The sequence below is a fragment of the Cibotium barometz genome, chromosome 21 (genome assembly GCF_041138505.1).
Source record: "Cibotium barometz isolate CiBa-2024 chromosome 21, ASM4113850v1, whole genome shotgun sequence".
In the NCBI taxonomy this organism is placed as follows: domain Eukaryota; kingdom Viridiplantae; phylum Streptophyta; class Polypodiopsida; order Cyatheales; family Cibotiaceae; genus Cibotium; species Cibotium barometz.
In genome coordinates this window covers 24533049-24551008 of record NC_141066.1, presented here as the reverse complement: position 1 = coordinate 24551008, position 17960 = coordinate 24533049, and the positions used below count along the sequence as shown (strand labels likewise).

The window sequence follows — 17960 nt, the reverse complement described above, 5'->3', positions numbered from 1 at the left end:
TGCTCGACCCTAAAAAGTTGAATCAGACGATCATAGAAAGTGGAATCATCATGTGTAGGATCGTCAGAGAAAGTGGCATTGCCAAAAAAGTGGAATCACCAAAGTTGGATCCATGGATTAGGATCACTATGGAGAACCAAGAATCGAAGCGATTCCTGGTAGAAAGTCGAATCAGTAACGTGGAAAGTGGAATCACCGAAGAGTTGGATGGGTGGAGTAGGATCATTATGGAGAACCAAGAATTGAAGCGATTCCTAGTGGATCGCCGAAGTTACTATGGAGAACCAATAAAATAAAAGCCATTCCTGGTGGAAAGTGGAATTGCCAAAAAGTGGAATCCTGAGAAAGTGGAATCGTCGAAGTTGGATTAGTGGAGTAGGATCGTTGTGGAGAACTAGGAATTGAAGCGATTCTAGAATAGAAATTGTTAATCGAAAAAATCAACTATTAAAGAGTGGAATCTGCCAATTGTAAAACCTGAAAATGATCACAAAATGGAGCAATTACACCCAAAAATGATTCTCGAGATGAAAAAGATCCAAGAAAATGAACAATTCTATCTGCCACGTGTTGCCCTACAGGTGAAGCAGTGAAAAGTGGAGTCAAATCGTTTTGATGAAATGAGCGAAACGATCTAATGGTGAAAAAATAACCTAATTTACTAGTGTGGTTGAATTGCTTGTTTATAGCAGAAATCCCTTATACAATTCAATTGTATAGGGAATCCAACTGCGAAACAATAAGTTGATTACTGGTATGGCTGAATCGCTTGTTTGTAGCTTAAATCCCTTATACAATTCGATTGTATTTGAGAATTAGAATGGTCGATTCAAGATGTAGAAGCCCTCTTCACTAAATATAGAGAAAGAAAGCTTCAATGAAAATCTTGTAGCACCACCATTGTGAAGAGCTCCAACCTAAATTGTAATAATGACTAAATGAAACAAGCTATAGAAAGCATCAAGGCAAGTTATGGCAAGCTTGTATACATTGTTGCCAAAAAGCAAGCTATGGGCAAGCTTTTCTCTGATACCACTATTAGCTTTAATGGAAGCAAAGCCTCAAACACTCACTCACTCAATGTTCGCAGATCAAACAGAACACAAGGGAGAAAAAGAGTGTGTAGAAGGCTAGCTCACTAGGAGCAAGAGCTCAAGGTACAATGAAGCACAAAATAAATAGAGGCCCTAAATTGAGGATGAGGTTTCTTATATACTAGTTAGCTAACCCTAAGGTACTCATTCACACCTAGATGGCCATGGGAGAAAACTGAGTGGGACAAAAGTGCCCATGGCACACAAGTGCATGACCTCACAGGTAGTACTACCAAATATCTAACAAGTTGCACACTCCCTTTCATTCCATATGTACCCTCCATTTCTTATTTTCCAACACAAGTGGTAATGAATCTCTATCATACGCTTTGTCATTTTCTAGAGTGTTCCATCTCACCTTGCCTTCTTTAGGCTATAACGTTGACTTGAATTGAGATTTTACACCATGATAGTAGGAGTTAAGGTTATAACAAAAGAAGGTGGGAGACATGCCCTTTTATTTTATAGCGTGTGGTAAGTTCAAGATCCTAATCCAGCTCTTCACACCTCTCAGGCAAATACTAGTTCACACACCTTGGCTCATCATAAACTACTTACAAAGGCTACAATGTTTATGCAAAAAAGTTGATGGAAAATCCAATGAAGCCCGAAGTGAATGCCAATGTCAAAGAAGACATTATTAGCGGTGCCCATTTCATAATGATGTCCGATGTGGTAAACTGAAGGCCTTGAAAGTAATTTCAAAGAACTCAACATGTGAACGAGCATTTGTTAGATTGTTTACACCAATTCTTACAAACCCTTAGGGTTTTCTCCAAAAAAAACTTATCCATTTGATTCTTTGGACTATCGCCACCACAGTAGCACCATTGAGATTCTCACCCTTCCTGTTGAAGCTGAACTAGTGCAAGTTGTGTCTTTAATGGCCACACATTTCTCTACTTGCTCCTCCCACCACTACACCATGAAGCCGGTGGTGCTTTTCCTTCTTACCATTGGAGTTCTTCACTACTACCTTACTTTAAGCTAAAGAAACCTTCAACAAAGATACAAACTTCACTTTTGTTTTGGATTCTGCTAATATGTTGTCCTGCATGCTATTGTGTAATATTGATCTCATGAGTTATGATTCGCACAAATATAACTATTTTTACCATTCACACTCTCTTATGCATTAATCATGCTCAAATATAGCCTTACTAAAAAACAATCAAATATAGCATTTAATGAGCATAGGAGTACATCATTATATAGCTTCTCATGGAAGCATCTAGATCCACAATCAGCTCCACCATTTCTATCTCTCAAAGGTCACTTGACCTCCTCACAACCTCAAGGGACACTTTGACTACTTCATTGCTTACATCATTGTTGGGAATCTACTTTTAACCTTGGCATCTGCCCTTCTTACTTCTTCTTCTTATATTTATCTCAAAAATAGCCTTTTGCCTGAGACCCTTTAGGCCTTTACACAAACATTTCCTTTTTCTTTCTCTTTGGTGAACACTCCCCATCATTCCACATGTACCCTTCACCACTTGATTTTTCAACAAGTACTTCCCACTCATCTTCACCTTCATTACCTTTGCCTTCAGTTATGTCTACTACGTCATGTGTCAATCTAGGAGGTAACATTATGGTGGCAGCTCAAGATGAGATTATATGAGGCATGCATGTCATTCTCATATTATAAAGAACATAGACCAAGTGTCTACCATGCAAGGCTTTCAATCTAGTGTGCATCACTTTGTATGAATAAAATCAAATGTATACTAATTTCTTTCACAACTCCCCAAGGATAGGCTACCATAGATAAGACTTGTGTTGCAAAATATAATGTAACTCGAACGTCCTGCTTCCATAATCTTTGCACCACATTTTTGGGGATCTCTTTTACTGCATCCAAATGCCAAGGATCACCAAATGTGCTAAGTCTATTCATAAATTTCACACCTTGACGGAAATCTTTATTCCTTCATCTCTTAGCAACTAATTGCAAAACTACCCTAAAATTCGCACTAGCCTCATTGTTGATTGTGAGTGATTAAATTTTTGCCTTTTGCTTTTTCCTTTTTTACCTTTTTTTCTCACTTTATTTTTTGGCAATCACAAGCATGAAGCTAAGTCAATCAAACTCTTGATGTAGCTATTTTGATGAAGGCAAGACCATTGGTAGAGAGGCGTGAAAGAATTAAAAAGTTAACTTGTGAGGCTATTGGCTAAAGTTCTCCACCTTCTTTGAAGAGGAATTTCGGGTTCATTATGTGAAGAGGTTGTTTTTGGGGCGGCTTGTTTACTGGTGGCAAGGTTGTTATTGGGGCGGCTTGGCTGGTGAGGTTTTTTCTTGCACCTTTCAAGGAAAATCTAGGCGGTGTATTATCCCATGGACCAGGCTTTCACCCATAGCATGGCCTCCCCATCTAGAGATGTACCTAGAAGGCTAATGGTGCTTATAATTTTGTAGCTTTTCTACTTGTGGAGGGTGAGTAAATACTTGTGTTTATTCAAAAAGCAAATCTAGCCTATTAAAGGAAGAATTGTAAGAGCCCATGAGTTTATGCATGGAAGTGACGGTCATGGATGATTTAGGAACATACATTATGGACATTATCTTAGCTTCACTACTATTGTACACATTTGCTATGATTTAAGTAGATTTAGTAATTTGACAACCTTAATCATTGCTGCTTTTTAAAGGTTTTATCAACATCATTACGTTTTATAATTTCATTCAATTGTGTGCTATGTCATATATTTTTCACATCAGAGAATGGTACATGATTTGTAATAAATTCAATTTTATCTTGAATTCTAGTATATTCTTATGCTTTTCATTTCTATGAATTATATTTTATAACTTCACTTGTGTGTAAAAAATACATGTCACCTACATATTTTCCTATTTTTCTATTTGCCTTACAACTTGCAGCAGTGATGTGTCCCCTCCACTTCACCATTGTATCCATGTACCCCCCCTATCACTCCTTCTAGCCACTTGTTCCTTCCTTACACCTCACAACCATGTATGCCCTCCCCTTCCCCCTTGCATCCACCACTCTATCACCTCTTCCCGCCTTCGCATAGGATTTATTAGCATTCTATTTTCCTTACACCTTGTAGTTATGTAGGCATATGTCTCCCATATGTCCCTCTCTTCCTCCCCCTTTATAGCCATGTATCCCCCTTCACCTCCCCTTCCCTTCCATAGGATTTGATCACTTCCAATGTGAGGCAGGTCACACTTCACCACAACCATAGAAATAAAACTCAAATATGCTCGCTCCATCATGCTCTTGAGCCCAAAGAAATAAAACCCAAATATGCTTGCTCAATCATGCTCTCAAGCCCGAAACATAATAAAAGGATTGATATTTGCTTGCTCAATCATGCTTGCTCTCTAGCCATCCCCGAGTTAAAAAATAAGATTAAAACTAAGTGTGGTTTAGACTGTGTTTTTTTTTAAAGACAAAACAACAGTTTACTTGGTTATTAAACATACTTTCTCAATCCTCCAAAATGTTTTGAGTACCTTAGTCTCCTACCCTCAAAATGTCCCAAAGTGTTTAGATTGCCTCCTCCTCAGCCTCCTAACCTCAAATAAAATGCTCCAAAAAAAATGTTAATGAGATGGACTTGCACTAGGAAATTTCACATAGTCTTGTTGTGTAAGGTATTCGTTAACGAAAAAATGAAATGTGCCTGCCATTTGGCAACACAAGTGAGCATGAAGTGGTTGGCTACACCTGCTATCTCGGTTAAGCTGCGTAGAGCTTATCTAAAGCCCCTGAAAAAGTCATGGGTTCGAAACGATCACTGACCATAAAGAGATAAGAGGTGCATCCCCAACCACCTACTCACTTGTTGCTAATGGCAGCAACAAGTGATATTTTGGTTAAGCTGCATAGAACTTATCTAAAGCCCATGAAAAAAATGAAATGTGGCAACCTTAGAGAAGTAAAGGAATCTCCCATATACTAAATCAATCGAATGGGACCCATGGTATAAGGGCCAAAATGGGACCTTTTCTCTCCAAACCATATAGGAGGAGAGAGGAAGATACGAGTCTCCTAGCAAGTCTTGCAAGTGACTACACGCACCTTTATGCTCCTTTTACATGTAGGGGAGTGTCTCCACTTGCTTGCCTTAGTTGATAACCTTGGGCTCTTGGTAGCCTTGCTAAGAGAGATAATTGATGGGCAAATAAGCTAGTAATTATCCCTAGGATTTTGTAGATAAATTCACTTAAAAATTTGATAGCATCTCCCTCAAAATATTAAAAAATTTGATAGCATCTCCCTCAAAATATTAAAAAATAGTACTGTTTTAATCACTACTTGCTCCATTACATAGGTCTCAACTTGCTCCATTAAATAGATCCCAACTCCGCCCCTTTTCTAACAACCTTCAAACACTTAGCAAGACATTAGTTCCTACACCTTCCATTTTTATGCGCTCTTGAGTTAATTAGGTGAGACCACCTAGTAACTCCTTCAATCACTTATCAAGACATTAGTTCCTTCACCTTCCATTTTTTAATGTGCTTTAGTTAATTAGGTGCGACCATCTAATCACTCATTAGCCCTATCTACTAAACTCAAAGCTTATCTCCTTTGATGGAGAGTTTCTCCATACTAACATTATGCATTGTCCATAAATCTTGCATTGAAGCTCTAATTCACACAGCTATCTGTCCACACATGAAATTCTTTTAGTCCACTCACTTCTAGTTAAAATTGGCCTTGTATATATATTTAATTATTCCATGGTTTTTAAAAAAGAGAAAATTAGTAATTGGTGATTTGGGACATACATTATTATTAAAATGCTTATTTTAGAGAAAAATGGTTATTGGTGATTTGGGACCTTACAGGTCATCTCTTGATCGTAGAGATGTATTCCAATCCTTACGACTAGTCATGCGTCAAGATGCTCCATTGTTATAGTGATCCGAGAAGCATCGTATTCTATGGACTGCTTTTACACAAACTTCTTCAATCACCATAAATAGCTCCAATTCCACTTGGGCAGCACTGTTGCTAGCACTATTTTGCAAGATTCCTTCTTAGACGGCTTCAATGTACAATTTTTCTCAATTGCTTGCCTTTTTTGTAGGACAAGGCTTCAATGTACATTTTTTCTCAATTGCTTGCCCTTTTTTGCCAGACTCCTTCTTAGATGGCTTTAATACACAATTTCTCTCAAGTGCTTGCCCCTTTTTTGTGGTCTTTGTGAATATGACAAGGCTTGCGGTAGCATAAACAATTCACCTTCTTCTTGACAAGGCTTGTGGTAGCATAAACAATTCACCTTCTTCTTCTTCTTCTTCTTCTTCTTCTTCTCCTTTGTTAAGAGGATTTACTATAGTCTTTATCCTTTCCTTTCCTTGTGTTAGGAGAGAGAAGGTATAATCTCCACCATCTCTTGCCTTTTTGGCGTATCTCCTCCTCCAAAAGCATAGCAATGAGGGAGGGTTTCTAACTTGTGTATTAAGCGAAGTAACATGACTCATATTTTTGAGGAGGATATTTATGCACCTACATGTAAGATCTTTGTAAAAAATCTTAATCCAAACTACTCTATTTGATCACAAAGATTCTCGATCCTTGTGATGAATTTCTCCACCTCTTCTTAGCTTTTCCAAGACACACTGATTCTTGAGGTTATGAATCAAAGATTGATTCCTCAGACTCACCAAGGCTTTGCAGTTCATAAAAACATCCTAATCAATGTCATAACAAAATGATTAATGATGCTAGATGATGGAACATGAAGTGTCTATATCCCTTCTCCTCTATGCCAAAACAAGAGGGGGATTCATGTATTTTTTGTGTTGGACCTTGTGGATTTGGCATTGCTGATAATGTCTTATCAAATCCCATAGATAAGATTACCTTCGTCTTAAACTTCTTAAGGGTGTAGAGCAAGTTGATAGAAAAGTTATCCAAATTTTTCATTCTTAACTAGAAAAGCATTAACTTTGCATTTAGAAACCATTGACTTTACATTTAGTTACGCGGAGCATTGGACCTCCATACATCTATAGAAAGACATTGCATATACATATTGAGAAGGGAAGGGGACTAGCCCAATTCACTTCTTTTCTTTATTCTTTGAGAGGAAGCCTCTCACTTTCACTTGTTTGAGCTGACAACCGGCGAAAAGTAATGTTGAATTAGACACCTCAATTAAACACAAAGCAATGAACCTAAACTATGTCGAATTAGACACCTGAATTAGACACAATGCAATGAACCTAATTACATCTTATGCTTTTTTTTTTTTAGATCGTTGTCCTGGCCCCTACATTTTGTACATCTCACGAATGTAGTGAGAGGGAATTGAATCCATGCCTTAGTTAGGAAATTCAAAAGCCCTAACTTGGGATAATCTTATGCATAGTAATTAAAAAAAAAACGTGAGGAGGTACGAAGGTTGCAACCCCTAGTTCATCTGTTTTAGAGTGTACCGTCCGCCGGCTCTCGTGTGAAAGATGACGAGCGACCAAACTCCATTACCTTTTCTTTTAAACCCTAACGCACCTGCACGAGTCCATACCCTTTCCTCCCCCGCCCTGTAGGGTTTAGGACCCTGTTTTCTCAAAAAGGGCATACTCTGTTTCGAATTCAGGGTTTCCTTCTTCTTGTTGAGCTTCCCGAGCGCCCATGGATTCAGACCAGGGGAAGATATTTGTAGGAGGTATTTCATGGGAAACTACCGAGGAGAGACTCAAGGACTACTTCAATGGCTTTGGCAGCGTCGTGGAGACTGTCATCATGAAGGACAGAGCAACTGGCCGTGCTCGAGGCTTTGGATTTGTTGCTTTTGCAGATCCAGCTGTTGCCGATAGAGTTCTACTAGAGAAGCACACCATCGACGGCCGAATGGTATGTCTTCTTCTGTTGAGTTAGGGTTACGGTTGATGAATCAGGGTTTCTTGCTATGTCTTCGTCTTCACCTTCCTTTCTATGCTTCTCTCTTGGTGATTCAGGGTCAGGGTTTGTGAATTAGGATTAGATATTATGCTTTCGTTTAACAACTACTGTTCTGGTATGCCGAAGTTCGGTTAGGCTCCTGTTCTTGTATGCTGAATTAGGGTGAGGATATGTAAATTAGGTGGTATGTCTTGTTCTTCCTTGCTGAGTTAGGGCTAACGGTTAGTGAATCAGAGCTACTGTATCTGATTTAGGTTCAGAGGTTGAAAATTTGGTTTCAGGGTAAGGTTTCATGAACTAGGCTTAGGAATTTGTAACTAGTTTAGCCTTTGTCTTAATCTATTTAGGTGGAAGTCAAGAAAGCTGTACCCAGAGATGAGCAGCAGAACTTACCTAGAAGCAACAATGCGGTTCCAGTCTCAGGAAGTCTAAATAGGACTAAGAAAATATTTGTTGGCGGATTAGCATCCTCTGTAACAGAAGAAGATTTTAGGAATTATTTTTCTCAGTTTGGCAACATCACAGATGTGGTTGTAATGTATGACCCCAACACTCAACGGCCAAGGGGGTTTGGATTCATCACCTTTGATTCTGAAGATGCGGTAGAGAAAGTAATACAGCAGAAGACTTTCCATGAGATACATGACAAGTTGGTGGAAGTGAAAAAGGCAGTTCCAAGGGAGCTATCAGCAGGCCGTACAGGTGGGGCTGGGTTTGGATCTGGGCGGGGTGCATCTTACAACACTGGTTATGGACAGGGAAGCAACCCAAGTTCTGGAAATGCATATGGTGGTCCCCGCTATGCCCCACCCCCAGGTGGGAGAGGTGGATATCCATCTTATGGACCGGCTGCTTATGGAACACCTGGATATGGAGCAACTCCAGGTTACGGTGTGCCTATGAATGGAGCGTATGGAACTGCTGCTTATGGTGGTGGAGCTGGATACCCTCCTGCAGGAGCATATGGAGCTGGTTATGGTAGTGCTGCCCCTGCAACAGGATATGGAGGTGCAGCAGGTTACGGTGCTCCAGTGGGTCCATCTGGAGGGTATGTCAGTGCCCCACCTGTTGGTGCGAGGAGCCCTTGGGGAAATTCTGGTACAGCATTTGCAGGTGGTGGGAGTCCAGCTGCTTATGGAGCTGGTGGAGCTGCAGGGATGAGTGGATATGGTGCTCCCGGATGGAATACAGGTGGTGCCGCTCCTCAGGCAAATGGTGGCAATGCGGGATATAACAGTGCTGGATATGGGTATGGGACAAATGATGCCACCCACAATTCCAATGCGGGGGGCTATCCTAACCGCAGCATGGCAGCTGGACCTGGTGGTTATGGTGATCCATATGCTACTGGGGCACAATATGGAGACACCACTTGGAAGTCTGGTGAATCTCACAATTCCCCTGCTGCAGCCTCTGGAGCAGGAGCTGGTGCTGGATATGTTGGTGGGATGAATCCTTCTGGTGGGATGGGTGCTGGCCCTTCTACAGATGTTGCAGGGTATGGTGTGGCAGGAAGGCAGACACAACGTGGTCCTGATACTCGCTTTAGGCCATATCCTGCTACTGGTGAACGTACTGCCTGATTTCATGATCTTGGCGGTGTGTAACGTATGCATTTTCTGGATTTATGCTCTCTACAAGCTTTTTAAGCCCTCGTTTGCCTACGTGTTTTTAAGGGAAGTGATCAATTGGGAGGAGTATGCAAGCTCTTTTGTTATAGTAATTGTACTAGGTTGTTTGTTTCTTTTAAAACTGGGTATTTTCTAGTATTATTGATGTTTATTAGGAATTTTATCTGATCTGTGTTTTGCCCATACAAAGTCGTGTGGAAAGTCAAGTTTGTGAAGCATAGAATTTTGGTTTCTATGTGGCGCATTGAAATGACCTTCTGGTTGCTGTTGTGGGCTGTGCAATATTATCTGTTACTATGATTGACAACTTATAGAGGTAGTTGCAGGCTGGAAATTTAACCTTAGAATAACCTAAGGAGCAGCTTTCTCTTATATATTAGCCTTCCAGGATTGAGCACAGGCTCTCTAGGGCATAGAAAAAGCTTTCCTTTTCTTATACCTTTTCTTCCTGAATGTGCCCTATGTCACAGGGGTTGCCGCTGAGTTGTGAGAGGACTGAAGCTCAGCTCTCTGATGGTCTGCTGAACTTTGGAGTGCGCGCTTCCATGGTTGAGATGTGGAAATTTTGGATGGGGTTCCCAGGTTGACATCATATTCTACTCTAGTCTAAACACTGGTCTAACAGAGAACTGTTTTATCGGTAGCTTAACATCGCAGAATAGTGTTCTTTGATACATGAGAATGTCCTTAATACACGGGACACTCTACATTTGCTAAGTTCGATTTTAGAGCTTATGAAATTCATCCCTGATGCAGTTTACTATTTGTGGCCTGAGACCTTTCCTAATTAATCAACCTCATTCTTTGCATTTTTACATATTCGGACATATGTAGTGGATACCATGTTGTTTTGTGTTACACCCTGTGACATGGTAGGGGTGGTTCACATAGAAATATGATGACTGATGATCATGTATATGGTGCATCAGTAATGTTACGTATGATTCACTTGGAAATTTGCTTTTGCAAGCATGCCCCATGGTTTGTGTGCAGTTCTGCTTTTTCACCTAGAATTTCGTGTCTTTGAACAGAAGGTGTATCTTGCAAGCTGTGGTTTAGAAACATAAAGTTGCCACCTTTCTTGTGCTGTGAAATAATGCATTCTTAAGAATAGATTTACGGTTGTTATCATGTAGTTCGGTACCTTGTCCCTACTTTGATGGTGGTTTGGTATCTTGAATTGAGGACACAGCATTATGTGCGGGGGAGGGTTCTAACCCAAGCATTACTGGAGATACTGTAACTGATGCGGGTATCTGAGTGTTTGAAATTCTGACAGTATGATAATGACGTCTTTGCCCTTACTGTCCTTCAGGTGGGTGGAGGCCACATCTGATAATGGTCCAATGATCTGAGTAATGTATCCTACATTGTTTTCCACACAATCCAGCCATTCGTGTACCGAGAGAGAATGAATGGTTTCTTTTTGATGGGGTTCACTCTGGAACATGTTATGGGTAGTCTTTGCATTCGAAAGTTGGCCTTGTGCAACTGATGAGTTAGGTGGCCAGTAAGCTTGGGTAGGAGAAAAGATGGTTAGGGTAGATATGTGGTAGTATGTGCGGCGAGGAAGATTATTCTCTCTTTATGCCCCGAGTGGGCTATCTCATGGTTTAGTTTGTGATCCCCTAGTTAGTGCCATGGGTTGAGACTAGCTCCATATGAGAGAGAGAGAGAGAGAGAGAGAGAGAGAGGCAAGACTTAGGTGAAACCAAGGCTAAAAATGGAAGACTTGCCTTGGTATTTTTTTGGAAGACCAAAATGAAGCTTAGTCTTATTGCTTGAAACTACACATAATGGTAGGTCTTCACTATGCATCCCCAAAGAAAATTGGACTTCCCATAAACCTTAAAGTAGAGCCTAAAAGCATTTTATACACAATCTTAATATTCTTCTATACACCTTGAGTTTGTCTATAAATTTACGTCATTATAATTTGTGGAGTTATATACTAAGCTATGAGATTACAAAAATAAAACTTTTAAAAGAGTTACAATACAAAAAGATATTAAAAATTAAATTTTGAATACAATGAAAAGAAATACCATTTGTTGACTTATCTCAATTCCAACTTGCCCATGTTTATTGAATAAAGTTTTTATCCTCTTGTCCATCTTGAAAACCATGCCAAAAGGTAAGATACTTGTGAAATCACAATAGAAGATAATGTTAAAGTTGAGTTATTTTATTCTTACCTCGATAAGTTTTTTATCTTTGAGAATGAAGCAATGGAGTCTTTCTTCATTATGGATCCACTTCCTCTCTTTGACAAAGCAAGGTACTTGTGAAAAACATCTACCATTGTAGTGAAGTGGCTTACTCAAGCTAGCTTAGAGAAACAAAAAGGTGATTCACTTTCAACGGACCTAAAAACTTACAGTCACTTGAAATCCAAATAGTTTTAATGATTAGATAATTCACTCTCAAGGATGCAATACTTATCAATCTCACAAGGTTGTAGAAGTTACGTTGTCAGTCACATAAGACTTACATTGTCCATTTTCTCTCAAAAAGTTACAACTTACATAGTCGATCTCTTTACACCACAAAGATGCATGCATTTTAAGTTTCCTTCCAAAAATTTTGCAACATACAATCATCCGGATCGTCACCAAAAAGTTGCAATGCAAAAAACTCGCACAACATACATAGTCTTCCCATCACCAAAAAGTTGCATAATCAATCATCATACGTCGTGCAAAACTAGGAAGACATACATCCGAACTCTGCGAAACTTCATGGAGGACCATATGTCATAAATCTTTTCCCAATCCACGTCATCCAAAGCATGTGGTGCCGATAATGACAAAAGCATGAGTGTCTAATGTAGTCAATGTAAGACTACTCCTCTCATCATCTTTAATACGATTCTGCTTCGAGAATCCTCTTTCACATTCGACAGTGCTCTCTGGAACCATAAGTAGTGCTTGCCAAAGCTTCATGAGATTTAGATAAGATTCAACCCACTCCGTTTCACCACGACAATGTCCCCATGCTTCGTGAAAAGTAAAGCTCTGATTTGCTTTGTACAATGTGAGACAAAAACGATCCACTTCAAACTCACATTGCATTGCATCTATAAGCTTACTCCCTTGAATACCAAACTTTGTAAATAATTGATCCATAAATCCCTTGTACGTTTGACCTCGAACATGAACACCCTTCTCATAGCTAGAAGGAGAAAAAAAGCTTTGCCGTATTGAAAAGAGGTAAATCGGTAAATCTTACATTTATTGCATTGATTAATTCACTAACAAATGCCTTGGCAAGGGTGATGCAATCATATAGTTCCCCTCCACTAGTAGAGTTTGGCAACAAAGAGTAATGCAAAGCATGCCTTTCAACACAACCATCCTCTCGAACATAGACAAGTGCATGATTGTTGACCTTATTCAAGAACTCTCTATAGTTCTTTGAACCATACCCAAATGGATTACCAAAATACCTTTTTTAAAGAAGCTCAATAACAATGGCTAAGGCATTTGTAATATCCGTGATATCCACATGGTCTTTTTGAAACTTCTTATTGAGAATATTCATTTTATGCAATACATCCGCCATAAAATGAATCAAGAAGTGCACTTGATACATTGTAGCAATGTTATAGGGATTTGCATCATTCTCCTTAAAGTCACTCAAGAGGGCGGGCATCGTATCCACTAATCTTTTCATAACTTTACTCCTTGATAACCATCGAACACTATGTATCCTTAGAACTTCTAAGGGTTTAAGACTAAATGCCTTCATTAACCTATTGAGATTCTTGTGACATTGAGTGGACCTTCCCACCCATGCATGAACTCTATTGGCAAAAGCATCCAAAAATCCAAATTCCATATATTTGTCACATGCATCTGAGACCACAAACGCTTCACGACGATGAGCAATGCAATGTACGCCAATGACATGTGGCACTTTCTCTTGCAATTTGGCAAGTACTCCATTATTCACACCTCATACATGAGGCTTCATCCCGATGCAAACCCAATGAGCTTCGCAAGAGACAAGCCCATTTCTTCCAAGAGAGTCATCAATGCATTGAACTTTGTTTGGACTTTCCCACCATCATCCAACGGGAGCAAAGCCACAAACTTGCAAGCCCATGGACCATTACCTTCATCGTCTAAGTAAGTCATATACACGATCATGTGTTTTTCCAAGGTGAGATCCGTACTATCATCGATCAACACCGAAAACAATGGACTTTTGCCAATGAAGGCTTTAAGCATTCCCCAATAGTGCTCTCTTGCGGCTTTGAGAAACTCCATTCCGGATGTTCTATTGGTATATGTGGAATACTCATCATTGATGGGCATTCTTGGAGTATCCATGTATCGTAAGAACTTGCATTGAGACTTGAAAAAAAGCCCAAAGGCAAGTCCTCAACCGCAATGAAATACATTGTTTACATAACACTTATGATGCGACTTTTCTCGGCATAAACCATAAGCTCTGCATGCTTTTCAATTGGTAATACATCTTTGTGGCTTTTGAGCCTCCACCTTTGGGCAGCTAGCTTATGCGCATCCGATTCCACATGCTTATCTCAAGAGCAGGAAGCTGAATGGTTGTAGCCCCTTCTTTACCATAAGGGTTATTCATTCCAAATTCTTTACACCACAAGCATCTTTCTCTTACTTTCCCATTTTTAGAAAAATGACGTGTCCACGTATGTATTTGTTTCCATTGTGGAATGAAAGTTCTGACCTTCTTTTCAAACGGCTCAACATTGTCATCTTCCTCCCGTAGAGAATTTGCTTCGACAACTTCCTCGTTCAAGTTAATGGCGTCCCTTCGTTTTAGGGCAAAAGCATCCTTGATATTCTTTTGCATAGGATCATTTCTAGGTCTTCCAATCCGAGATATCTTATTGATATTTGCTTCATTCATGATGATAGTTGAGACCTATTAAAAGAAGATTAAAGTCTATCTTAATGAATTATATGATTAAATAAACACATAACAATCTTGAGACATGAGCATTAGTTATCATATATATATATATATATATATATATATAACTCCATGAAAAAAAATAGCTATTTGACAAGAACCTCTCACGAACAACATACATAGCGATGAATGTGATAAAAAAACGCAAGATTAAGGAGAGTTAAAATCAAGTAAGCTAAGGTGAAATTAAAAGCAAGCACACTGAAGATTAATGCAAGATTAAGTAAGCTAAGGTGAAGATGAATGAGTAAGCTAAGGTGAAATTAAAAGCAAGCACACTGAAGATTAATGCAAGATTAAGCAAACACACTGAAGATTAATGCAAGATTAAGTAAGCTAAGGTGAAGATGAATGCAAGGCTACTTGGAAGATTAGGCAAAAATGACTAACCTGAGAGAGAAATCAGAAGAAAGATGTAGCAAAGGCAGGATGCTTCTCTAAAGGAGGAGTATTATTGGGGCAGATCGAAGCACAGGAAACCGTGGGCGCTTTTCTTTTCAGCTAAAATTATTTTTTGACAATGACAAATTACAATGTACTGCTAGTACAGTACCCATACAGTCAAGGCCGTGGTCGCAGTAGGAGGTGGCAAGGTGCCCACTGCCCGGCCGCATTGGGCACTGGTGAGTCGTGACTGCGTGAGCTGTGATGTAACCGGGTCCGTCCGCCCAGCGGCCCAACCTAGCTTGCTGCTTCTGTATTGAGTCTCGACAAGTTGACTTGCGAATCCTTTGAGAATCAGTGTAGCAGCACTGTGAAGTGTCTTGAATCTTCTCTTGATTTTTTTTTTTCAAAAAAAGGCTGATGTATTAAGAAAAAGGGAGGGGCGGATTTACAAAGACCATTTTCGCATGGCTGACGCGTGGATTCGCTTGAGGGACAATCCAAAACGGATCCGATGATGCAAGGCCAATTGGCAAGCACGGCGCACGTGAAGGCATGTGCGCCGCGTGTGAGGGGAGTGGGATCTTTGCATGGCGAGACCGAGCCTGAACGTTCATCGGTGGTGATGAGCTTCCTCTCACTATTCCTCCTTCCACTTGATGATCAAACTTCCTTTTGCCCAGCCGCCGGCTCCATCTGTCTCTCTGGTCGACGGGTGGGGTTAGCATGGGCACTACATCTTCCTCCTTTGCCTCTTCCATCACGGGCTGATCTGGCTCCGCCCACTCTTCTCCAATCTGGGGGAGGATGCTGGTGCTTTAAACTGATTTGCAGATTCACTGCCGCCGACGCCAAGCTGTTCTGCAAGATCTCCTTCACGTGAACCGTCTGTAGATGCTGGTAATCGGAAGAGGGGCTCGTCCTTTCAATCCATCTTTTTGGTGGCGATTCAGAGAGGGTGGACTCCTCCTTCCTCCGAACTTGGTAACCTCTTAAGGTGTTCTCTTTTGTGAGGGCTCGAGTCAGGTCTATTTACTTGCAGCTTATTCTGGATTGATGTCATGCATCAGCTTGTGGTCCTTGATATTGGCTTTTGAGGCCCCTTGTTTTTATCTCACTCGTCATCTGTGTTGATGGGCCTTGTACTGAATGCAGATGGTGTCGGTGCCAGCTACTCCCCGCTGTGGTGATGATTGGCTTGAAACTCCGCTTCTCTGTTCTGATGTATTCCACCATTCTTACAGGGGGCAAAGGGGACTTCGCGGGTATCTGCCCTTCCTGATGTGGCGGGACTTGAGGTCGATGCATGGGCTGGTACTGACAAGTTGGTCTTGCAAGTCACTTTCCGGGACTTGTCCTTCCTTGTTTCTGTCAACTTGTAGGAGACTGGTTGTCATTTGTACTGTGCATTGAATGAGGCCTGAATCATTCATCCGTTGATTCCGATTGTGGGTTTGTAGAGAACCTGCTGATGTCTGTTAACTGTATGAAGATCAACTTTATTGTCTGCAGATTATGTCAATCAGAGTTCTGTCTTTGGTCATGACTAACCTGATTTTTCCCTTGATTGTTTCCAGTTTATGTTTGATGAAGTCTGAGGCTTTCTTGTTACATTTAATTTCTAGCTTTTCCTCTAAGCTGATTAGGTAAGGTAATCTTTGAGACCAGTACCTGCTGCATGTTGTGCTTAAACTGACAGACAGCGGGGGACCTTTGATATCTGAATTGTTGAACGTTGCTACTATTCTAAGCATCCATGCATGCCACAGATATTCGGTTCTAATGACATTCTATAGCATGTCTGAACATCCTATGGTTTCTCCCAGTAATATCTGTTTCCATGATAGATCTGTGCCCCATTTAGATGCTGTGTTTTGCAGTTCTTTGAGAGATTGAGAAATGTGATGACACTGTATGAAAATATGTATATCGTCTTCTGGGAGTCCACATCTGGCGCATTGGTTAGAGGCCACATTGAATTTGGCTGCCTTGCTTTGGGTCCATAGTGCTCTATAAGCAATGAGCCATGCTAGGCATGACTTCTTGGGGTCAGTGTGGGGGTTCCAGAGGTTCCTGAGGCTGTTGTACCATTTTTTGCGGTCCCACTGCAAGTGCCATCTACGGTTGAGGGGTAGGTGGATGGGTGGGGATTTTGTAAACTTAGGGATGGGGAGGAGAGGTTTACTGCGTGTCCATTGGTAAGCACAGATGTTGAAGGCAGAAGGGAAGTTTAGCTTCCAGGTCTCTTGCAGGTCCCACTTCGAGGTTCTGCTTTGCAGGAGGTCCAGCTCCGGGGTCCTGCAGTCATATTTTGCCACTAAATCAGCTCTTGAAAGCTAGGTTCCTAGCTGTTGATCTCTGAGATCTGCCCATGTTACTATGCCTCTCTTGTGTAGGTTAAGCGCTATTTGGGCTTCCTCAGGTTGAAGGGGGGGGAAAGGGAGACTGGACCACCAGCAGGAATCCCCGGCCAGAGCACCATTAGAAATGCGAAGGTTTGGGGCTGGGTTTAGGAACATTTTGACATTGTTCCAAGCTTTCCATATTGAGGACACTAGTTGACTGCCCTTGGGGGAGATGGAGAACTTGGATATGACTATGGTTGCAAGGGGTAGGCTATTCCATTTATTGAATCCCGTGATAACAAATCTGGGGGTATCCTTTAGGAGAAGCTGGGCCCAATCTTCAGAGGGGTTAGCACATGCTCTTATGATCCATTTAGCTGCCATTCTATTGGCAATGATCCTGATGTCCTGGATACCTAGTCCTCCCTTTGCTTTAGGGGTGGTGCATATGTCCCACTTGACTTTGGGTATGCTCTTGTTCCAGGGATCACCGCCCCAGAGAAAGTTCCTACACAGCTTGGTAAAGTTGCTGAGGTCAGAATCTGGTGGCCGCCAACAGCTGATAAAAAAGATGGTGTAGGGCAGAATGAAGTGGTTGAGAATCATGATCCTCCCTGCCAAGGTGAGCTGTCTTCTTTTCCATCTCAGTAGCTTATTGTC

General features: G+C 40.9%; 1 protein-coding gene and 1 pseudogene across 1 annotated transcript; one reads left to right on the top strand and one right to left on the bottom strand.

Moving 5' to 3' along the window:
• The first annotated feature begins 7451 nt into the window (after positions 1–7451).
• On the top strand, positions 7452–9784 carry LOC147626990 (heterogeneous nuclear ribonucleoprotein 1-like). The gene is made up of 2 exons (XM_086815571.1): positions 7452–7939; positions 8335–9784. Exons 1-2 carry the CDS (start codon positions 7718–7720, stop codon positions 9568–9570), a joined length of 1458 nt encoding a protein of 485 aa, XP_086671697.1. The 5' UTR covers positions 7452–7717; the 3' UTR covers positions 9571–9784.
• Positions 9785–12304: 2520 nt separating this feature from the next.
• Positions 12305–14508, bottom strand: LOC147626989 (uncharacterized; annotated as a pseudogene).
• Positions 14509–17960: the final 3452 nt, after the last annotated feature.

Coding starts and splice junctions, on each gene's coding strand:
- LOC147626990 (XM_086815571.1), top strand. CDS start 7,718: ATGGATTCAGACCAGGGGAAGATATTTGTAGGAGGTATTTCATGGGAA. Junction 7,940..8,334: donor ACACCATCGACGGCCGAATG/GTATGTCTTCTT, acceptor TAATCTATTTAG/GTGGAAGTCAAGAAAGCTGT.